Below are 24,354 nucleotides of genomic sequence, written 5' to 3'. Positions count from 1 at the left end.
TTTTTCCCAACATATATTAGTTTTACCTGTTTTAGATTTTCAGATTAATCATACAATATGAACTGTTTTGTGTCCGGTATCTTTCACTCAGCTATGTTTTTGAGATTCATCCATGCTGTTGCTTATATCAGTAGTTCTGATATTTTACCTTTTTGTTGCTAATACTCTATTGTATAAATATACCATAGTTTGCTTAGTCATTTCTGTTGGACACCTGGGCACTTTCCAGTTTTTTGGCTGTTTTAACCATCCCACAGGATACACTATACTTGGGATACAGAATAGCTTCATCACCCTAAAAACTCCCTTGTCCTATCCCTATAAAAGTAACTATACAGTTAACTCTCCTCCTGTCTGTGACCCCTGGCAACCACTAATGGTTCTTATAAGAATGTTTGCAAGTGCAATCATACGTTATATAACCTTTTGCTACGTGTTTTTTTCACTCAGTGTAATGACTTTGAGATCCATTCAGGTTGTTGCCTTGTTCATTTCTTTTTATTGCTGAGTAATATTTGTATGGATGTACCACTCTTTGTGTATCTCTTCATCTGTTAAAGGATGTTAGGGTTGTTTACGGTTTTTTACAATTGTGAATAGAGCTGATATTAAATAATCAAGTATAGGTTTTTGTGTGAACATAAGTTCTTATTTCCTTAAGGTAGATAAGCAGAAATGGGATTGCTGAGTCATATGGTAAGTGAATCTAGGTATGATTTTCTTTGCATTCTACATGGGGTTCACTGACCTTCTAGAATCTCTCAATTTATGTCTTGCATCTAATTTGGGGAATTCTTTTTCTTTTTTTTCTTTTGGTGAGGAAGGTTGGCCCTGAGCTAACATCTCTAGCAGTCTTCTTCTATTTTATATGTGGGATGCTGCCACAGCATGATTTGACAAGCAGTGCATAGGTCCGTGCCCGGGATCTGAACCTGTGAATCCTGGACCACCAAAGCGGAGCATGTGAACTACCCACTAGGGCGCTGGGCCAACCCCTAATTTGGGAAATTCTTTCTTTTTCTTTTAAAGATTGGCACCTGAGCTACTATCTGTTGCCAATCTTCTTTGGGGTTTTCTTTTTTTCTTCTCCCTAAACCCCCCACCAGTACATAGTTGGATGTTCTAGTTGTAGGTCCATCTGGCTCTGCTATGTGGGACACCACCTCAGCATGGCTTGATGAGTGATGCCAGGTCCACACCCAGGATCTGAAAGGTGAAACCCTGGGCTGCTAAAGCCGAGCGTGTGAACTTAACCAGCATGCCACTGAGCTGGCCCCAAATTTAAGAAATTCTTGATTGTTGTTTTTTTTTCTTGTCCTATTTTCTCTTTTCTGGGAGGACTCCAATTATGTGTATGTTCAACCTTGTAATACTGTCTCACATATCACTGATGCTTTGTTCAATCTTTCTTTTTCAACCTTTTTTTTCTCTTGGATCATTTCTTTGACTCTGTCTGATGTTCAGGTTTTTTTGTTTTTTTTTTTAAAGATTGGCACCTGAGCTAACAACTATTGCCAGTCTTCTTTTTTTTCCCCCTACCTTTTCTCCCCCAATTCCTCCAATACATAGTTGTATATTTTTAGTTGTGGGTCCTTCTAGTAGTGGCATGTGGGACGCTGCCTCAACATGGCCTAATGAGCGGTGTCACATCTGCGCCCAGGATCCGAACTGGTGAAACCCTGGGCTGTCGAAGGCAGAGCGTTCGAACTTAACTGCTGGGCCACAGGCCCGGCCCCTGAAGTTCAGGTTTTTTTGGCCATCTCTTATCTGCTGTTAGGCCCATCCAGTGAATTTTTAAGTTCACTTATTTTTTTAGTTCTAGACTTCCAAGTGACTCTTTTATTTTCTTGCTTCTCTAATTAGATTTCCTAGCCATTCGTTATGAGCATTTAAGAAACTTTTCTTTGATCACAGTTATGACAGTTACTTTAAAATCTTGGATTGTTAATTACAACATCTTGGTCATCTGAAGTCAGTTTCTATTGATTGTCTTTTCTTTTGATTTTGTTGTATATTTTCTGTTTCTTTGTATGTCTAATAGTTTTGGTTTGTATACTGGCCTTTGTGAAGGATACATTATACAATCTGAATTTTATGTTTCCCTTTAGAGGTTTTTTTTTCTTAATAGGGCATTAACTTGGCTGGACCCATTTTCAAAGCAATGTTTCTTTTTTTTTTTTTTAAAGATTGGCACCTGGGCTAACAACTGTTGCCAATCTTTTTTTTTTTTTTCTGCTTTATCTCCCCAAACCCCCCCTGTACACAGCTGTACATCCTAGTTGCAGATCCCTATAGTTGTGGGATGTGGGACGCCACCTCAACGTGGCCTGACGAGCGGTGCCATGTCCGCGCCCAGGATCCAAACCCTGGGCCGCTGCAGTGGAGTGTGGAAACTTAACCACTTGGCCACAGATCCAGCCCCAAAACAATGTTTCTTGTAATGAGCAGCATGTGAAATCTGTATTAATTTCTTTTAGCCATAGCTGAGCTGCTTGAATTCTGCCTGATGCATGTGTGGTTTAGGGATTAGATATTTGGGCAGTGTTTCTATGCACACGTGAGTGTGCCTACTCTGTTATTCTTTCCAGGATTCATCCCCTCTTTTCTGGTCCTGAGCTCTTCTTTCTGTTTTTTCTTGTCAGTAAACCTGTGCTGCCCAGGGCCTGTCCTCAAACAAAAAGTTTGAAATAAATAAATAAAATCCTGTGAACTCAGCCAGTGCCATTACATTCTTCTAAGTGTCAGCTCCCTTCCAGTTTCTGCCTGCTCTTAGTTATTCTCTGGTGCTTTCAGGTATTTGTTCTTTATATTTTGTCCAGAATTCATAGTTGTTATCTGCAGGAGGGTTGGTCCAATAAGAGCTTCTCCGATGTTGATGGAAATGTGTTTTTTATATAAGTAAGGAACTTTTTTCCCCATAATCGCCTGTGTGTACTTCTTTTGTCTCTGGTCAGAATTGCATCACATGCTTATGCCTAAGTCATTAATAGCAAGGGGAATGACTAATGGTTCTTAAAGTATTGTCCTAGGACCCTGGGCGTCTCTGAGGCTTTCAAAGACATTTCGTAGTAACGCCACCCTGTTACTTGCCTTTTTCACTCTTACTCTCTCATGAGTGTATAGTAGTGTTTTCTAGAGACTGCATGGCATGTTGTATTTCAACAAATTGAATGCAGAAGATAGGAGACTCCAGCTATCTTTTATTAAGCCAGACTTTAAAAAGATTTGCAAAGATATAAATTGTCTTAATAAATTTATTGTTTTGAAAAAGTTATTTTTCATAAAAATGTTTTTAATTTTAACATGCAATTGCTTTATTGCTATTTTTAAACAAGTAAATATTTTAATATTTCCTCAGTGCTAGTTTCTAATACATTAAACATTGATAGAGATGACTTATGTAAACTAAAGCTCTCTGGGTCTGGTCCTTAATAATTTTAAAAGTGTAAAGGTGGTCTGAGCCCAGAAAACTTGAGAAGGGCTGATTTACACTAATGGTTCATTTCCTGAGACTGAGAATTGGGCTCATCTCTGATATATGTGACCATGTGTCGAGTGGATATGTGAACAAAATTGAGATTATGTTAAAAAGGAAGAGGGTTACTGGTTGCTGGGCAGGCATCCCATATGCTCAGTTAGTGTGTTACATTCAATTCCATGGAATAAAATATGTGCGGTTGCCTTAATAGTCAAGATACCTCAGTCTAAAGTAAAAGTTTTGGTGTCTTTTAATTATAAATTTAATTTATATTGATATCAATTCCATTAATTTTTCTTATGGGATTTTTGAGTACGGTGTTCGATCCTAGTTTCTTTCACGTAAGATCCAAATACTTTCTTTAATTCAATCTTTGAAGAGTACATTTAAAACTTTGGGTAATAATATAAATTAATATTGATAAACATTTAAATGCTACATATTCTGTGTATGTTAAACTCAGGTTTTATATGAAATCTTAGAATATCTTCTGCTGTAAAAAATGATTTTCAAGGTTTGTGATTTATCCCATTCCCTTCTCTAATTATTAGAGATTCCTGGGTACCCCGTCATAGAATATATTTGTGACCAGGGCATCTTGTAATAGAACATTTTGGTATTTTATGCTTTGCTTTGTTACTCACCCTGAGGCTGTTTGGGTAACATATTTAAGAGAAATCAAATTGGTTACTTCTTAAGCAGTGTGCCTCAAACTTTAATGTGCATATGCGATCGCCTAAGCTTCTTGTTAAAGTGCAGAAGTGATTCAGTAGTTTGAGGTAGGATCTGAGATTCTGTATTTCTAACAAACTCCCATGTGATGCTGTGTTTGGTCCTTGGACAAAACTGAATAGCAAGGCTTTAAATAACCTAGAGCAGAAGGAGAAAGATCTGAATCCTATCAATATAAGCTGAATGTACCTGCCTTTTCTCCTTTTGTCTCTCAAACAGGTAATAGTTCTGAGATTGGGCTTCTGCAGTTATAAGCCTTATATACAAGAAAGGGGGCAAAATGAGGGCAGATTTGTAAGATTCATAAATGAGTTAATAGTGGTAACCTTTGATCTTGCCATTAAATTTCTTTAGTGTTTTATTTTCTATATTGTAGTTGTTGGACAATATAAGTTGGATTTGTTCTTTATTCTGTGTTTTAACTGCTTTCTCTGAGTATCAGAGGAAGTGGAAAACTTAATTTGAATACGTGGTTTTACAGCTCTTCTCTTTAATTTACTTGCAGGCATTGATCAATATGACAGAGATAGCATCATAAATGACTTTAAGAATGGGACGTGCAAACTTCTTGTGGCTACCTCTGTTGCTGCCCGAGGTCTAGATGTGAAACATCTGATTCTTGTAGTAAATTACAGCTGCCCCAACCATTATGAGGATTATGTGCACAGAGCAGGACGGACTGGAAGAGCAGGCAACAAAGTAAAAAGAATTTTTCAAAAAGAACTTTTTAAAAGTTGATTTCTATTTTATTAAAATATATGTGTTTCTTTGGGATTTTAAGGAATAGGTAATAGGAGTTTTGAGGACATTTTGAAAATCCTTAATCATCAGAGTGTGGGGAATAGTTGATGTTCGTCATTTATATACATATACCTGTCTGAGTATTGTTAAAATTATCAGATATGTAGCTGTTCTCTGTAGGCAGAGAGTGTTAACCATTTGTGTCCCATTGTAGGTTTTTTCCCCCCACCTAAAAATTTTTATATACATATATACATGCACATAGTTTGGGATCTTTCATTACTGTTTTTAAAAATGTTGGATCATAAAATATACTCATACCATGCCTATCACCCCTGTGCTCTCTCCTTCCTCCGTCTCCTAATACACATATATATTACTTGCTTTTTTGATTCACCTGTGTATAGATTTGTATTTAACTGTTTTTGAAGGCAGCAGAATATTCTGTTGTTGGAAACATTGGTGATGATATATTTGATATTCCACCCCTGGACATTTCTGCATACTGAAGCAATAATATTAATAGCAGTAGGTTATATTTATGGAGTACTTATTAAATGCCAGGTACCAAGTCATCCTCACAACTTCCCTTTGAGGTGGATGTTACCCTGATTAATAGATGAGAAAAGTCGAGGCACGTAGAAGTTAAGTTACTTTCCAGAGATTCCTGAAATAAAATATTAAACCATGTTTTAAAATTTGTACACTAGTAGGGGCAGTGTTTTGTGAAGATGGTAATCTGATTATGGTTTGCTATTCCTCTACGTCCAACTCCAGTCTTTCTCTTGCCTGAATCAAAAAGCTGCCGGGGGCATGTGAACCCTAAAGCTTTAGAGAATTCCAGATGGGTAATGTAGCTGACTTCATTTTTGCATATAAAAACACTTTATATATACATACATATATATACACACATACATGTTTTTATCTCTTTTATTGGGTTTAAAAAATATATGGAAAGCTACATCCTAGGAATTTAATATGAGTTTGCTGGGGTAGAGTGGTACAGTAGTGAAGGAAGGGAATGCAAGCCAAAAAGGGAAAAATAAAATACTATATTAAAGAAAGTTAATACCTATGATAATGCAGTTGTGCATTTATGTAAAATCACATATGTTTCTGCTTATGCATAGAGAAATTAAAACTTTCTATTTGCTTATTTTTTTTCATTTCTTTCAGCTTTATTGAGGTATAATTGACACATTACATTGTATAAATTTAAGGAGTACAACATGTTGATTTGATACATTTATAAATTTCAAAATGATTACCACCATAGTATTAGCCACCACCTCCATCCCATCACATAGTTACCATTTCTTTTTTATGGTGAGAATATTTAAGATCTGTTCTCTTAGTAACATTCAGATATATGACACAGTATTATTAGCTGTAATCGCCATGCTGTTCATTAGGTCCCCAAACTTGTTTGCTTATTTTATTTTTAAATATTAAACTTGGATATTTCACTTTGAGCCATTAAACAATTTAGTAGGACTTTTTTTATGGTCTTTAAAATTCTTTAGTAACAAAGTCAGTCTTAAGAGGATTTATTAGGTGGTTCAGATTTTATTTTATTTGTGATCTAAGTAGGATTCATCTTGTTAGTGTCTAATAGTTCTACTTTTTCATCATTCTGTAGGGTTATGCGTACACTTTTATCACAGAAGATCAAGCTCGCTATGCTGGGGACATAATTAAAGCTCTTGAGTTGTCAGGGACTGCAGTGCCTCCTGATCTAGAGAAACTTTGGAGTGATTTCAAAGATCAACAGAAAGCTGTGAGTTTTTTAACTCCTGTTATTTTTATGCAAATCATTCTTGTGTTCTAAACTGAATATTTAATACTTATAGATCTTGATAGGATTATTTTCATTTATCTCTTTAGAGAAGGCAGGGGGATGGGGGCAGGAAGGAGTGAGAAAATCCTCCCATTTACTTTAACTTAGTATTCTGAGTAGTCTGCCTAGTCATTTTTTCTCACATGCTAAATGAAGTGTTTGTTACATTGGCATACACCCCCTTGAAAAATATTTAATTGCTGTAAATTCCTGAACATTAAAGTTTTTTAGCATGAAATTAACTTTTTTGTTTTTCCTTGAAAGGAAGGGAAAATAATTAAAAAGAGTAGTGGGTTCTCTGGTAAGGGATTCAAGTTTGATGAAACAGAACAAGCTTTGGCTAATGAGAGGAAGAAGTTACAAAAAGCAGCTCTTGGTCTGCAAGATTCAGATGATGAGGATGCTGCCGTCGATGTAAGTATTGTTGTTCTAAGCCTCATTCTTGCCAGTTGAAGCAGTTATTCTTTTGTACTAGAAGTCTTGCCATAGGCTTATTGAGATAGCCAATTACTAGAACATTTTTGGTGTGTATGCTTCCCAACCCTTTTCTTGTGTGTGTGTGTGTGTGTGTGTGTGTGTGTGTCTGTGTATTCACATATGCTCATTTTTCATAAAAATGAGATCATAGTGCTTTATAACCTTCTTTACAACAACAGTCTTATGTTAAAATCTTCCCATTTTAGTAAATTCACTCAGATTATTCTTGATGGCTACATAGTATTTTTTTATATGGATGTTCCACAGTTTAGTGAATCAGACCCCTATTTTTGAATACGTGGGTTGTTTTTATATGTTCGTCATTTGGAATATACTTCATTGTATAGTAACTGTACTTCATTGCTCATCCTTGTGCATTTAAAGTTTGCACATTCATCAGATTAAGTCTTGAGGATGAGTGTATAAATGGAATTGCTAGGCCAAAGGGTATATCTGATTTGTCTTAAAACATTGTCAGATTGTCCTCCAGCAAGATGAGTATGCCACTTTGCACTCACCATAGTGGTGTGTAAGAATGGCCCCCCTTATCTTTAACAACATTTGTACTGACATTGTTTTTTATCATTTTAAATTGAATTGTTATTACAGAACATCCTTATTAATAATAGTCAACATTTTTTGAGTGCTACTAAGTGTCATGCACTGTGTCAAGTGCTTTACAGGGATTATTTCACTTACTTCCTCACAGTAACCATACAGAGTAGATACTCAGAGTATTTCCATTTTACGAGTGAGGAGACTGAAGCTTAGAAGTAATAACCTTTTCATATTTACACAGCTATTATATGTATATATATGTATATATATATAGCTGGGACCTATATCCATTTCATTCTTACTTCAAAGCCCAAATTCTTAGCTTATGGCATTATTTGTGACCCACTGAAGAGGGACCCTGAGGCCTCAGCTAGTTGAGCGTTTCACAGAGTCTTCTTCTTTGGAACCAAAACCTCAGGAGCTTGAGCTTTAGAGGAGGATGTTTTCATTATAATATAAATGTGGAAAATCTGCCTGGTATATACCACTAGTAGTGGTATTAGCATATCAGAGGATTGAAAAGTTCTTAATTAAAGAAGTTTGTTTGACTTTGTTTAACCCAGAACTCCTCACACATATTTAATCTTTGATTATAGAACATTTTCTAATGTACCCTATTAAAACCTTAGCTCAGAACACAATTTTTGAAATTTAATTGATCTTGAATTTAATCTGATCTTGTCATTTGAGGAAATTGAGGACCTGGAAAAAAGTATTTGGTCCACGACCATACTAGCTGTTAAGCACAGCCAGGACCAGAACCCAGGTTTCCTGGTGACCCTAGGCCATTTCCTTCTAGTATGCCATATTGGCTTAAAATTCAATTAAGTCGTTGTTTTAGTTATCTGTTATGATGTAACAGATCAATCCAAAACTTAGTAGTTAAAACAGTGAACATTTATTATCTCACAGTTTCTGAGGGTCAGGAAATCAGGAGCAGTTTAGCCAGGTAGTTCTGGCTTGCGGTCTTGTGAGGTTGCCTGAGGCTGCAGTCATCTGAAGGCTTGACTGATGCAGGACCATCTTCCAAGGTGGCTCGCTCACTTTGATGTTGGAAAGATGCCTCTTTTCTTTACTACTCTGCCTGTGTGTCCTCACAGCATGGCAGCTGTCTTCCCCCAGAGCCAGTGATCCGAGAGAGTAGAGGAAGCCTTACTGCCTTTTATGACTATTCTTTGAAGTCACACACCGCCTCTTTCACTTTATCTGTTAGAAGCAAAAGTCACTAAGTTCAGCCCACACTCAAGGAGAGTCTCTGCCTCTTGAAGGGGAGAGTATTAAAAAATTTGTGGTCTTGTTTTAAGCCACCTCAGGTTTTTGACGTTACTTTAAACATTTTTTCAAATTTCGTAATGAAATATGTTGATTTTTTCTCTGGTTATTAAAATAATATATAATTTTTCATAAAAATTAGAACAATTCCGAAGTGAATAAAGTCAGAAGTAAAGTAACTCCTCTCAACTAGCACCATACACATTTCCTATTCCTGATTTTAAGCATTTGTTTTGGATTTTAATGCTGTCTATGCTGGTTAATTTAAAACAGTTTTGCTCAATTAAATGTTAAGTTTAAAAGTAGTTGATAACTAAAACCCCTTATTAGATAGATGTGTCTCTTTCAGTAAAAGGACTTTTTAAATTAACTTAATTTTAAACCCTGAAGCAAGCTTTTCTCTGCATTTGAGATTTAGAAGGTAAACCTAATCTGAGTATATGAAAGGATTTGCATCTCTTTAGTTGGCAATGTCAGTAGTCATTGTTGGGCAAAAGGCATCTTTAAAGGAAATGCAAATAGTTTATGAGGTAGATGTGCTAACCTGAGGATTATGTGGTGGCACTAGGACTCATGTAACTCCTGGAGAACTATGGCTTTTCTGCACTGCTCTTGCTTTGATGGGGAAACCAACCTTCATTTCTTTCCTTTCTTGGTTCAAAGGAATAAAACAGTAAAGCCTTCTTTTCTGATTCTCTTACCCAGTTTTTTGGGCAAATCCAATTGCGTTTTAGGAGTTAGGAAGAATTTTTGGAGCGTTGCCTTAGGAACATGTTGTACCATTCCCCCTCGGAATCATTGACTTTTTTTAGTTGTCCACTGGCCTGAGTTATTGCCCTTCTTCCAGCCTCTTTCATTGCAGTGTAATTTGGCCTCAAGGCCTGAGCCCTGGAGCAGTTTAGCTGCATCATATTGGCTGCTTTGTCTTGACAGCACATGTTTCTCATTTGCTTAACTGGGATGTATTTTCTGGGCCTCTCAGGAGTCTCCTTAAGTGGTTCTTGCAGCATTGTATCTCTATTTTTCACCGTAGACAACTGATTTTTCGAAATGAAATGTGTCACTCTTAGCAAATAGCTGGTATATTTTCCTCTTGATCTTTGTGGTTGAATTAACATGGATGTAACTGTCTGATTCTAGTCTTTTGGTAGAAATAGTCTGTACTAGATATACCTAAATTGGTATTTTTAATCTGATTTTTACTAATCCTTTTTTTCTTGTTTAGATTGATGAGCAAATTGAAAGCATGTTTAATTCAAAGAAGAGAGTGAAGGATATGGCTGCTCCTGGAACGTCTAGTGTACCTGCTCCAACTGCAGGAAATGCTGAGAAATTAGAAATTGCTAAGAGATTGGCTCTTAGAATCAACGCTCAGAAGAATTTGGGCATTGAATCTCAGGTATTAAGTAATTTGTTCCGAGTCTTAGTCAATACTTTTTATAAATTCTTTGATTTAAATGCTTTTCAGGAATTATGTCTGCACAAGTGAACAGGTTGTCCCAGACGTTGAGTTAGAGTTTAACATTATTCTGAATACACAATTCTTTGATTGTTGCCTTTCTCGTGTGGTTAGCTGAGGACTTAATGCCTATTCTGGAAGGCCTAACTGTTGGGCATGTTAGTCATGGAGAGTTTTAGAAAATAGTATTCTGATTGATCTTCCCAAAATCTTAAGAAAATTTTTTTCTCTCTTCGTTTTTATTGGGTGGGTTATTGGGCACACAAACAATTCCTTGGAAATACAAATATCCAGCTACATAACTCAGACTAACATAAGTTTTAACAGTGGAAACGTGTTAAATATTTCACATGCCGTCTTACTCTTGGGAGCTTTTTTTGTTAACTTAGTTTTTAACTAAGGGTAAATTTTCGTAGCATTCCCAAAGAATAGTTTGTTAATTTTGACAGTGTTTTGCAGATTTTGAGAGTTTGGGGACCTGCAGAGCCCTCTGTCTAGTAGGCTGTGGAGTTTCAGGTCTGTAGCACCCAAGCTGGGATGACCAAGCAAGAAAGTAATGGAGTGACGCAGTGAGGCAGCCACAGTTAGGGTTTGGAGCCTCAGGTCTCTGCATCTGTTTTGTTTAGTCATGAGTAATAAAGTGTTTATTGTATTCAAGCCTGTACCTCCTCTGACAACAGGGATTGCCGAACTGAATCTGATATTCTCTAGGATTATTACTGCTAATACCTCTTTATTAGGGAAATCAAATAGCTGTAACTTTTCAGTGTTGTTGGAAAAGCTTGAGGTGTGTGTCATGTATTACCCACAGAATTCTGTCTACCTTAGGCACATGGTAAAATTAAGTTCAAATTTTAAAAGCAGGTTTTGAGTAAGTCATTTACTATCATTTATTGAAGGTTGGGTTGGGCCATGGTGGGAGAGGGTGCTCAGTGGTGGTAGTGGACAAAGATTCTAATTCAGAGGAAACTCTTAGGAGCCACAAAGCATATAAACGATTTTAGAAATATACTATGTTTCATATCAAGAGTTGCCTCGTTATCTATGATCTAGTAGAATTTTTAATATAAAGTTGAGTGTTCTTTAGTTTTCTCGTCAAAGTAAGGGAGATACATTAAAGTATCAGTTATAAATATATACTGCAAAATTGCGCATATGGGTAGGACTCTGCATTAGAAAGATGCTTTTAGTCAGTGACTTTCCAGAGAATAATTTGTCATGGTGTCTCAGATCTTGTCTCTGCCCTCATCTGAGATTTGACTGTAGGTCTTCTTTAACTGCAGGATGTGATGCAACAGGCCACCAATGCAATTCTCAGAGGTGGCACCATCCTGGCTCCCACTGTCTCTGCAAAAACCATTGCAGAACAGCTTGCTGAGAAGATCAATGCCAAGCTCAATTATGTGCCTTTGGAGAAACAAGAAGAGGAGAGACAGGATGGTGGACAGAATGAATCTTTTAAGAGATATGAGGAAGAATTAGAAATCAATGACTTCCCACAGGCAAGTAACAGGTTTAAATGTTCTTTTTGCTTGAGGAAGATTGTCACTGAGCTAACCTCTGTGCCAGTCTTCCTCTATTTTATGAGATCCTGTCACAGCGTGGCTTGACAAGAGGTGCTAGGTCCATCCCTGGGATCTGAACCTGCGAACCCTGGGCTGCTGAAGCAGTGTGTGTGAACTTAACCACTACACCACTGGGCTGGTCCTCCAAGTTTTTAAAATTCTGTTATAAAATGATTTTTTCCCCCATCCTTTCTTTCCTAGACTGCCAGGTGGAAAGTTACTTCTAAGGAAGCTCTGCAGAGAATCAGTGAATATTCTGAAGCCGCAATTACAATCAGAGGAACCTACTTCCCACCTGGCAAAGAACCCAAGGAAGGAGAGCGGAAAATTTACTTGGCAATAGAAAGTATGTACTATTGGTTCTGTTTCAATCTTGAGTTAGATCAAGGTTGATGTAATAGACACACAGAGAAAGTGAGGTTATTTCTAGTAAGGACTGAAAATAAGGAACACGTGTGAGAAAAAAATAGTTTCATATATCATTTGAGGTCTTTATAAGTTCAGTACATATACAAAGGCGAATGATCTGTTTTTGGGACTCTTTCAGTTTTGACAATTCAGGCACATTTGAAAATCAGTGTAAAAGAAAACATGTATTATAAGGACCTATCTGTTTATGCCTCTAGAAAGTAGAATGTTCTTGCCACAGTTTAGGTTAGAAAGTAAATCAACTATATTAGTCCGCTTCATGAATGTTTAAGCAAATATTGCCTCTGAAATCATGTTCATAAAAGTTCTTGCATACCTTAAAAAAATAACAAGAGGACAATTAATACCATAACTCTAAGGATATAAGTTATGCATTATCTAAGAGTGATCAGGTTTATTCATGAAGGAATTCACAAGGCAGTTTCCATTTTGATTTTTTCCAGTAAAGTGTTATTCCATTGCATTGTACACAACTTGCCTCCCTTCATTTATATTTAATCTGAACATCTCTATAGTAGACTTTTTTTTAAGTATAGACTAGCCAGGTCTATTTCATCTATTTAATGAACTAAATATTTGTTGAATACTGTTGTTGGAGCTGTGGAGAGGTTTACTCCATGTGTCATGTAAGCCCAGAGTTTGCATACCTAGTGCTTAGATGGCTGCAAAGGAGCTGCTCCTGCAATTTGTATAATCTCAGACATCAGTCTAGTACCTTGAGTCATACACAGCACTCTAACAAGGAACCTTACCTGATCCCACTTCATCACTTTGTAGCTCTTTACCTGCTTTGTTTTTCTTCACAGTACTCATCACATGGAAATTATAATATATTTCAACTTGTTCTTGTCTCCCCTGCTAGAGCTCTCTCAATGCAGTGACTTTGTCATCTGCTGTATCACCCATGCCTGGCACATGGTAGGCACTTGATAAATTTTCTCAATAACGCATCTGATTAAGCCTATAGCCACTTGTCTTCAGGACACAAAATATTATTTGACAGGCATATCCATTTGAGCTTTCTAAAGCAGCAGTGTCCAGTAGAACTCTCTTTGATGGCTATGGAGCACTTGAAGTATGGCCAGTGTGACCGAGAAACTTTAAATTTTATTTAATTTTTATTAATTTAAATAGTCACATGGGTGATGGCTACTGTATTGGATAGCTCAGCTTTAAAGTTTGTTGTTGGAAAGATCAATGGAAGGTATTTAGATCCACTGAAAGTATATTATAAATAAACTTTGTCACTAGTTAATTTTTTTCTTGTTATATTTTGGCATTCCTTTGATTTTTGTGAAGACTATATAATTTTAGGTAAGTTCCTTACTGAAATAAATATAAACTTAAATTTAATTATATATTAGGAATTATTTTTAGAATTTGATTTTTTCCTGGCCAAAACAAAGAGAATTTCACAAATGTGACAAAGTAAATTAGTACAGTCGTTGCTTGGTATTTGCTAGGGATTGGTTCTAGGACACACACACACACAGACAGACAGACAGACACACACACACACACACACATACACATATACTCGCAGATATCAAAATCCATGGATGCTCAAGTCCCTATGTAAAATGGCATAGTATTTGCATATAATCTATGCACATCCTCTCATACTTGAAATCATCTCTAGATTACTTATAATGCCTAATGCAATGTAAATACCATGTAAGTGGTTGTTATACTGTATTGTTTAGGGAATAATGACAAGGATAAAAAAGTCTGTGCCTGTTCAGTACAGGTGCAGTGATCATAGGACTTTGAATCCACAGTTGGTTGAATCTGCAGATGTGGAACCCACGGATATGGAGGGCCTACCATACCGTGCCTATTTCATCACTTCTCTTTTAATTGGTGACCTCAAATTGTTTTTGTGTGGCTTTTTAGTAAAAAGACTACAAGAAGAGAAGCACATGTGCAGTGTGCACCCCATGTATACCGAAGGAGAAAGTGTTTTCTGGCCAGAAATGTTTGGTGGGGTCAGAGTAAGTTAAAACACTGAAAAATTCTGTTACCAAGATTCAGCTGTTTTTTGGTTTTTTTTTTTTAGTTTTATTTATTTTTTTGAGGAAGACTGGCCTAGAGCTAACATCCATGCCTATCTTGCTCTACTTTATATGTGAGATGCCTACCACAGCATGGTGTGCCAAGCAGTGCCAAACACCTGGGATCTGAACCGAACCCCTGGGCCGCCAAAGCAGAACGTGCGAACTTAACCACTAGGCCACCAGACCGGCCCCAAGATTCAGCTGTTCTTTTTCCCCTTTAATAAGCATTTGCCTCGTTCCTGTAAACTTGTGATTAGTTTCCAGAGTTCTCATAAAGTTGATTTTAACAGTTTTTGCAAATTTATTTGCTGCGTTTGTTGAGGGACAGGCTTTTGAGTTCCCTGCGCTGCCATTTTCACGTATGTCTCACTATTGGACTTTTTTAAGTTAGTGATCAGTTGTGGGAAAGGTGAAACTCAAACGCAAGCCTTTCTAGTTTCCATGTTGTCGCCATTCTCCCATTACTATACAGTAAAATTCATGCTTATTCTTAAATGGTGTACAAAGGATTGAGTCCTGAACTAGGCAAATTGCATTTTTTTGTTTGTGATTATGACTTTGAGAAACTGACTCATACCTATTTCTAGCCAGGTTTTTACATGGCACCATTTTATGTATCCAGAAAGACTTTCAGTCTGCCAGTGACTCACTGTGTTTCCAAATCATGTGACACTGTTCCTTATTGTGTAGTAAAATGGTGGTTGCTGGTACCTAGATCTTCAAGGAGAGAAAATTACATTGACATCTTTACATTCCATCTTACTTGGAGCTGGACAGCTCTCCCTTACTACTGTGTTTATTAGACCATGCAGGATGGAGACACAATGTCATCCAGTGGAATCTGATGATAAAACTTCTGGTATACGAAAAGTCAGCCTTTTATTCTCAGTTTGAATGTCGTGGGCATGATTTAAACAAAACTAATATTTTAAATGCCTGCCTTACAAAGAGGTAAATCAGAGACATGATTGTTTGCTTTGAAAAAGGATCCTCTATGTAATTTATTAATTTAAAGGTAATTATGCTTGTTTAGTATGGTATAATTAATGTATCAAAGGTCAATTTACATATGACTTTATCAGAACACATCTCCTGTGCTATCAAGTGAAGTGAGAAACCCACAGCTTCTGCTGACTTTTCCATCCACCTAAAATGGTTCTGGTCACTTCTCTCCACTGTCAACTTGTACTCAGGAAATAACGTGTAGTTTTTATAATCCAAGCAAGCTCCCCCCTCGACCCCTGCCCTGTAGAAAGATAACCTTGTCAAAAATTAATCTTGAGAATTCTAGGGACATAATGATGCTGAATAAGAGCTGGAGATTGGTAATTAAAGTGATCTAAAGCTTTGAGAATTTTCACTGATGATTAGATTTTTAAAAGATCTTTTAGTTTTTGAAACTCCAGCCAAATCACCTGAACACTAATAGGATGAAAACAGGTGTTGGAAGGAGCCTAGTGTCATCTGTTTTTAGTTCTGTAATTGGAGGGACCCCACTGCCTGGCTCCTTGGAGGCTCTGTGTGGCTCAGCAGCTCCAGGCCTCCCACCAGGCAGCGGGAAGGAGAACAGGAAGGACTTACATGCCTAGCCAGCCTGTATAATTTATAGCGTGTTTTTGCGACCCTCTCTTTTTACTAGTGGAGAATCCCTTAAAAGCAGCCAGAGTTGTTTTAAGGCCAATGAAAGGAAATGCCTCTTTTTCAGTGGCAGCTTATAAACATATGTAACCTATTACCTATAGAAGCTATATAAGTCAAAAATTTAAACTGGTCCAAATGGTCAGACTCTAACTAAAGTAGGAAAATTACTCTTCCACTTGGATCTATATGAGAGTGTCATTTTTCTTCTTTTTAAAACGGCACAGAATATCAACAAGCTTCACACCAGCTCACGTCAAGTAGCATATTTTTGTCCTGAATTTCATTTTGGTTATAATTTTCAGTCTGCCTTGTTTCTTGATTCTACCCTTGCCTTCGCTTTCATCCACCTCTCTTCCCTTCCAGCACCCACAGCTTTAAAATGTTGTGGTTGGTGGCTTGGTGGAAGTGTAGGACTCAGATATATTGCTATGACTTCACAGCCATCTTTCCTTCTTGTTGTTTAACCATTTCTTTTTCTTCTTCTTCCTTTTTCTCCTCTTCCTCCACTCCTCCTCTCCTCTCTCTGGGGTCAAAAAGTTATTCATATCTAATAAGGGGGAAAATTTTCTTATTTCTTGTGAATTGTTTTTCTCATTTGGTTTTCTTTTTTTTTTAGAGATTTTATTTTTTTCCTTTTTCTCCCCCAACCCCCCTGGTGCATAGTTGTATATTTTTTTTAATTGTGTGTCCTTCTAGTTGTGGCGTGTGGGTTGCCACCTCAGCATGGCTTGATGAGCAGTTCCATGTCTGCGCCTAGGATTTGAACTGGCGAAACCCTGGGCCACCGAAGCGGAGTGTGCGAACTTAACCACTCGGCCATGGGGCCGGCCCCTCATTTATTTTTCTTATATAAAATGATAAAAATGAAGTTCTTGGAGCTATCTCTGTGGCCAGGTGGTTAAGTTTGCGCGCCTCGCTTTGGCGGCCCAGGGTTTCACCGGTTTGGATCTTGGGCACTGGGCATGGACATGGCACTGCTCATCAGGCCATGTTGAGGTGGCATCCTACATGCCACAACTAGAAGGACCCACAACTGAAAAAAATATACAACTATATACTGGGGGCGTTTGGGGAGAAAAAGCAGAAAAAAAAATGAAGTTCTCTACATTGCAAACCCAGTTTTCCTTTTATTCTTGGACATTTCATTTCTAGTCCTTCATTATCTCTAATCCACTTCTTTGGTCCAGCTCTTTTCCTCTTATCAGTGTGCATTGTGGTACCTCTTTAAACTTACCTTCTCTCTGGCATTGTTCCCTGGCTTCAGATCCTTCTACACCTATCCTTGATGGCTGTCTAATTTCCATCTCTCCTCTACTTCTGGTCTGTATTTCCATCGCCCTTAATTGACATTTACAACTGGATATCCATGAACACCTCAACTACAGCAATCTCAGAATTGAATTTTCACCCACCATCTCTGCTCATAACACCTGTTCTTCCTCTGGGATTCAGTATCTTCTTTATTCTTACTTTCTTTACTTGCTACTCAACTTTAAGCATCTTAACTTTGTTCCTCTTCACTATCTACATCTAGTCAAAAAAAATCTTGTTCATTCTACCTTAAAAATGTGCTTTCATGGTGGTGTGAACGCAATCGTGTGAGAGCACTGGGGAAAAAAACACTTAACTCGGCCTGAAGAACTTGGGAAAACTTCTTGGAAGAAATGATATTTAAAAGTTACTTGGGTAGACTACTTCCTACCTACTGATCCTGTTGTAATAGCTACAAGATCATAAAGAGCATGAACAAATTCTTTGTATAATGAATCTCCCACAGTATATCATACATGGTTGGGTGCTTAATGTTTTTGAATTAATAATTGTATGAATGAATGTCTCCAGCCTGCATCATCTTGGCTATCTTGCTATGTGCTTTCACGCTCTTTTTCAGCCACGCTAGACTTCTCTTACTTTTCAGTAATTAAGCATGCCTTTCTTAATCTGTGTCATTGCACATGTGATTCCTTTCACAAAATACTCTCCATGTCATCTCTCCTCCCTCAATTTGGCTAGTCCTCTAAGACTTTGCTCAGATGACACCTTTCTGAAATATTTGCTGACTTTGAATGTCGAATAAATATTTGCTAAATAAATGAACTCAGGAAGTTATATTTCCCTTTAACTTTTTCTTACTGTCTTTTGGACAAATTACTAATCATCTTTTCTTTGCTCTTTTTAATCAACGTACCGAGAACTCTTAACACTACATGTAATGTGACTTCAGTGGTTATGTTCAAACTCTAAAAAAGTAATCAGAATGATAAGCAGCCATTATATAATGTAGATGATGTTCCACCGGGTATTGAAAAGCTATCTTGGCAGGCAGTACAATGTTCCTGAAAGTCACCTACAGTATTTCCTACTGGATCTCCATGACATGGATCAACATCCAGTGTAATTCTAGTAACACGAATATTTTCCACTCACTCACCAGGTGCCAATGAACTGGCTGTGCAGAAAGCAAAGGCTGAAATCACCAGGCTTATAAAAGAAGAACTGATCCGACTGGTGAGTGAAAACCTCAAGGACTTACTTATTTGTTTTAATAAATGTTTTATTGAACTATAATATAAATACAGAAAAGTACACATGATAAACATATAGCTCAATGAATTTTCAAAGTAAGCACACTGATGAGATCACTACTCAGATTAAGAAATACAGAATATTACCAGCATCCCAGAAGCCCCCCTCATGCCCCTCGTCACTATTTATCTCCCTTAAATGTAACAATATTGGACTTTTAACATCATAGATTAGTTTCACCTATTTTTGAACTCCATATAAGTGGAATCAAATGTTACTTTGAGGAAATCAATCCATGTTGTTGCATTTAGCAGTAATTTATTCTTTTTCATGGCTATATGGTATTTAATTGTGAATATACCACAGTTAATTTATCTATTGGACTTTGGGGTTATTTTAGTTTTTGGTTTTTATGAATAACGCTTCTTTGAACATTCTTCCATGTCTCTGTGGTACACATTAGTATCCTTTTCTCTTGGGCATGTACCTTGGAGTAACATTGTAATTATAGGGTATGTGTAGTTTAGCTTTAAGTTGCTATTGCTAAATAATTTTCCAAAGTGATTATACCAATTTATATTCCCTCCAGCAGTGTATGAAAATTCTAGTTTCTCTATATTTTTGCCAGTACAGGTGTTGTCAGAGTTTTTAAACTTAGGTAAGGATTTAATTTGATTTTAGAAAAAGCAACCTTTTATAGACCTCCTTTCCAAAGGAGGCAGACACATCCTTATGTCTTTAGTGCTAGTTAAAGCTTGTAAACTCTCCCTGCAATGTGTGCATTGAGATGAGGGCCCTTTGAAAGGAAACTTGATCCTCTAAGAATGTGTTTTTGAGAGTTTTTCTAAAATTCCCCTTACAGAACATTCTTTTGGGGGAATAAAAGGTTTAAAGAATAGAAGGTACACAAAACAAGAGGCAAGAAGAAAAACAACCTTTAAATCAAGTGCTTAAGACTATTGCACCAACGAGTGATAGAGAAAGAACCTTGATGCCACCACCATCGAGTTGGTTTAAAACAGTTATCAAGGCATAGTTGAATGTACACACAGATAAGATTAGTTGTTGGACAGAACTTCCTCAATATAATAATATTAACATTTTTTATTTTAAATATCTGATAGTTTTATAAGTTTGTAAAGGAAATTACCTTAACATATGTATTTTTTCTTTTTCTGACCATGTATCTTTTGTTTTCTATTGTAGCAAAATTCATACCAACCGACAAATAAAGGAAGATACAAAGTCTTATAAAACATCTGGAAAAAACTTTTTACCTGTACTGGTCTGTGATACATGTGGCAATTGTTGTCTGCAGTTTACAATGTATTGTAAATTAACATTTTTAAAATTCTATCTTGTTGATTTTTTTAAATATAAGGAACAAATATTTGCTAAAGAAATCTTCTTTCAGTAAGTACCCCAGAATTATCAGACTATATTTAAAGCAGGCCTGTTTTCAGAGTCCTTTAATATAAAGCTTACATATCAGTATTTTAAATATCTGAATAATATTCCAGAAGTTTAAAAAAATGGAAATATTTGGACTTTCTATTGAAGGTAATAAAGTACATAAGTTGCTAAGGGGCTGTTCACTTTATCCTCTTGCAATACAATTGTGATCATCTGCTCAGAAAAGGTAAAATTCTCTTTCTAATTTTGTGTCCCTCTCCTTGAGCTTAAATCTTACTTGACTTAGTGGAACAATATGAACTGGATTTAAGAATGTTATATAGAATTTTTACAAAATGGATTCAGAGGGTTTTTTTTCAATTTTTATCATCATAAATGGGCAATAGTTGGATTGCTTTTTGGTTTTGTAAAATTAAAGATTTGTAGTATAAAAGTTTTTCGCATTTCTTTACACTGCAAAGAGTTTTAGTATTTACTACTTTTAGGTTCCCCTCACAACCTCTATGCCTAGCTACTGACTCTTTTTTAATCTTCCTTAAAGTGATTTGTAGCCTGTAAATATTAATATTATTCCTTCCTCCCTTGAAAGTGTTTGTTTATACATCTGTACATAGAAATACCCTACTAATTTTAATCTGAGTTTTCTTCAGGATTATTGAGTAGATAGATTGTGAATTTTCTTTCTTAAAAATTTTCAAGTATAATGGTACCCATGTTTTAGAGCTAGACTTAAGCAGCTCTCAGTGAAATTTAGTTCACAAGGAATCATAAATTAAATTTTTGATCCCTCAGATAAATTTCCTGAATATTCTAATTTAATTTGTTATAACTGAATCACCTAATATTCTTTTCAAGACTCTTTGGTGTATTAGAACTTCATATTGTTGTCACTTCTTGAAAAAAGAAACTTTTCAGGAATTTAATGATATATTTCTTAAAGTAAGAGAGACAGAAGTTCCTTTGAATATTCTTGAGAGTTTTTAAAAAAGAAAAAAATCAAAGCATACTATAGCTGTTAAAACAAATCATTTTAATAGAATATTAAGTGGTTAAAGTGACAAGGAATATCAATCATTATTTCTTCAGTATAAAGTTATCCTTACTGAAAAACTAAGATAATTGGCAAATATTCTTGGATCCCTCGCATATTCACTTCTTTCTTAGAGGAAGAAAACAGACAAAACACATGTAACAACAGAACCAAATAAACCATTTACTCTAAAATTCCAGGCCTCTTGGGCTCCTTTTTTCCCCTAATTTATTTATTTGCTTTTTTTTTTACGTAGCGATAGTTTGTTTCCTTTGGTAGAGTATGTGGCAGTCCCATATTGGTGACAACTGGTGCTCCCTTCAGCCTGCAGGATCACTTTAAGATTCAGTTTTACGTCATTTTAGCATTACTACCTTTACGTTTGTGTATCTAATTGTAATAAGCCACTGATAGTATTTTGTTCTAAAATGAAACACATTTCTCTGTTATTACATTTTTTTTAGTATCACACTGACTCTTTGATTTTTAAAATTTGAATAATGTACAGACTAATTTGTTTTTTTAATGCAATATCAGTATTTGCTCATGTTTTCTAAATTCCTTATAAAATAAAGTTAATTCAATCTGCATTTTCCTAAAATTATCTTTGCTGAAATGTTTTCTGCCGTTTATCTAATTTTGTTTACATTGGTAGGCATGTCAGAGAAGTATTATACTCTCAGTATCTTTATTAAAAAATTCTAGCAACTTACTACCCCAAATATACAATTCTATTCAAAAATATCTTCCCGAAGAAGCCTCTTAGTCTTTGATGCTGTTTGTATTTGGCGTAAGACAGATGAAATACGTGAAATAATAGGTTCATGTACCAGTCGGCGTTTTACCACAGTGACACTCACTTTTAGAAAATGAAAGTATAGAATGAAATGAGAACGGCTAAGTTCTCTCCACCTCCTTTTCGACACCTTATTATTTGACATATTTCATGTCTCATCAGCTTCGTTGGTGTACACCTGGTGTTCAACTGGTAGTCACACACCACCTGTGACTGTGATCCTTGGTTTGAGGCAGGCAGCCCCTGTGTGTTAAGAGGCTTTTGTTTGTTTGTTGGAGCAGAACCAGCTCTTGAGTACCTAGGATTTATAAATCCCATGAAGCCAGCTGTGGGGGCCCTTCTAAATAACACGTCAGCATCTTAATCTCAAGCTAGAAAGCAGAGCCTTCAAAGTTGTAACTTGGCTGTGTGTGAGCTCTTTTCCCTTTGCTTTATAAAACCATCTGCTAAGGTTCTTTAGTGACAGATAACATAGTGCTTGTTTAAGATAGGAGCTGGTGTGCTGGCCCAGTGGCGCAGCGGTCAAGTGTGCATGTTCCACTTCAGCGGCCTGGGGTTCACCAGTTCGGATCCCAGGTGCAGACATGACACTGCTTGGCAAGCCATGCTGTGGTAGGTGTCCCACATATAAAGTAGAGGAAGATGGGCATGGATGTTAGCTCAGGGCTAATCTTCCTCAAAAAAAAAAAGAAGATAGGAGCTGGGGGGAAAATGGTTAGTAGAAATGAAATCTAGGGTAAAAAGCTACACTTTGTTTAGTAAAATGCCCCATTTTGGTGCTTTATAGATGATGGATGCTAAGTTCTTATAGCAGGCAAGAGTTTTAAAAGTGGCTGGCCCAATGTGATCCATGAGAATACTCTTCCTCTTAGATTTGAGTTTGGAGCTCCAAGTTCTTCACATTTTGGTACATAGGTTTATGTAAGAATTGAAATCCTGGCCAGCCCCATGGCCTAGTGGTAAAGTTTGCATGCTCTGCATCAGTGGCCTGGGGTTTGCAGGTTCAAATCCCAGGTGCAGGCCTACACACCACTCATCAAGACATGCCATGGTGGTGTCCCACATACAATTAGAAAGATTGGCACAGGTGTTAGCTCAGGGCCAGTCTTTCTCACACACACACACAAAAAAAATTAAAAGAATTGGAATCTATTGGCTTTTTGTTTTTTGAGGAAGATCAGCCCTGAGCTGACACCCATCACCTCCTCTTTTTGCTGTGGAAGATTATCTCTGAGCTAACATCTGTGCCCATCTTCCTCCATTTTATATTTTATATATATTTTATAAGCCTGCCACAGCATGGCTTGATGAGTGGTGTGTAGGTCTGTGCCCGGGGTCCGAACTGGCAAACCCTACGCCACTGAAGCAGAGCATGTGAACTTAACTGCTATGCCACTGGAATGGCCCCTCTACTGGCATTTTTTTGTGTCTTCTGCTTTTGGCATGAAAAGCTGAAGTTAATCTTTAAAAAAAAGATGTGTGTTTATGTATATACAAAGAGAAAGAGAGTGAATGAATATTTGTGGAGAGGTGGAGGGAATGTTTGAACATTTTATTCCATTTAGGTGTTGTAACCATCAGAAAACCTTAATAAAACTCACTGCGATGAGGCGTTTAACTTGGAGTGTAACAACATCTTACACACTGCTTAATGAAACACATGCTCTGCTCTTAGGCCAGCTCTCTGGAGCTAAAGGTAGCTACATTTCCCTCACTGTGTAAAGATTCCCTAATATATTACCCATTGCACATATTTGGAAGGTCCTTCTTTTTTCTAAATTAACTTGTAATTTTCCTCGGGCAGGAGTCCAAGTAGAAATGTGAGGAAAAATATAAACAAATGTATTCTTTGCAAAATTTCCACAATATCAATGGTCTTACCTTTCTAATACCTTAGGGCTTAGCTGGTGTGTATGTATTTGTAAGTGCATACTGTCAAATCACGTGACTGGTGAGGAATTTACTTTTGATTATTTTTCTTGACCTTGTTCTCTTCCAAATATGGCATCAGCTTATAGGAGTTTATGATTTTGAAGCTCAAGCCTTTAAGAAGAAATTTAAACTTGCATTAACCTTGTTCTGTTGGGGAGGAAAAAAACTGAAATAGAAAGTTTTAACCCCTTTGGAGAACTAGAACTCAGTTACTCTCTCATATTATTAGGATTGCTGTAAAAGGTAGACTTTCAGAAAAAAAAGCCCTAATCATTTTTAATATATGGAAATACCTGGTAGTCCATATTTTGATATTATTCCCTTTTCACAATTTTGCCTATTATTGAATAAAGAAAATGTGAGGATTCAGTACGAAAAATACGCTATTTGTTCACAGAAAAAGCATGTCCT

General features: G+C 36.6%; 1 protein-coding gene across 2 annotated transcripts in view; it reads left to right on the top strand.

Annotated features, from left to right (window-relative positions):
- Window positions 1–21,409, top strand: part of DDX46 (DEAD-box helicase 46) — a 60,249-nt gene extending 38,840 nt beyond the window's left edge. Inside the window, exons 16-23 of one of the 2 annotated variants that reach the window (XM_070570965.1) lie at window positions 4,716–4,909; window positions 6,594–6,731; window positions 7,056–7,205; window positions 10,324–10,500; window positions 11,841–12,059; window positions 12,324–12,468; window positions 18,681–18,754; window positions 19,979–21,409. In XM_070570965.1, coding sequence (XP_070427066.1) covers window positions 4,716–4,909; window positions 6,594–6,731; window positions 7,056–7,205; window positions 10,324–10,500; window positions 11,841–12,059; window positions 12,324–12,468; window positions 18,681–18,754; window positions 19,979–20,026 — 1,145 coding nt within the window. In that variant the 3' untranslated portion in view covers window positions 20,027–21,409. The remainder of the gene's footprint in view (window positions 1–4,715; window positions 4,910–6,593; window positions 6,732–7,055; window positions 7,206–10,323; window positions 10,501–11,840; window positions 12,060–12,323; window positions 12,469–18,680; window positions 18,755–19,978) is intronic. The other variant, XM_008510209.2, reaches the window with a different exon arrangement.
- Window positions 21,410–24,354: the final 2,945 nt, after the last annotated feature.

Source organism: Equus przewalskii, chromosome 13 (genome assembly GCF_037783145.1).
Source record: "Equus przewalskii isolate Varuska chromosome 13, EquPr2, whole genome shotgun sequence".
Classification (NCBI taxonomy): Eukaryota; Metazoa; Chordata; class Mammalia; order Perissodactyla; family Equidae; genus Equus; species Equus przewalskii.
This window is presented reverse-complemented; position numbering and strand designations above follow the sequence as displayed.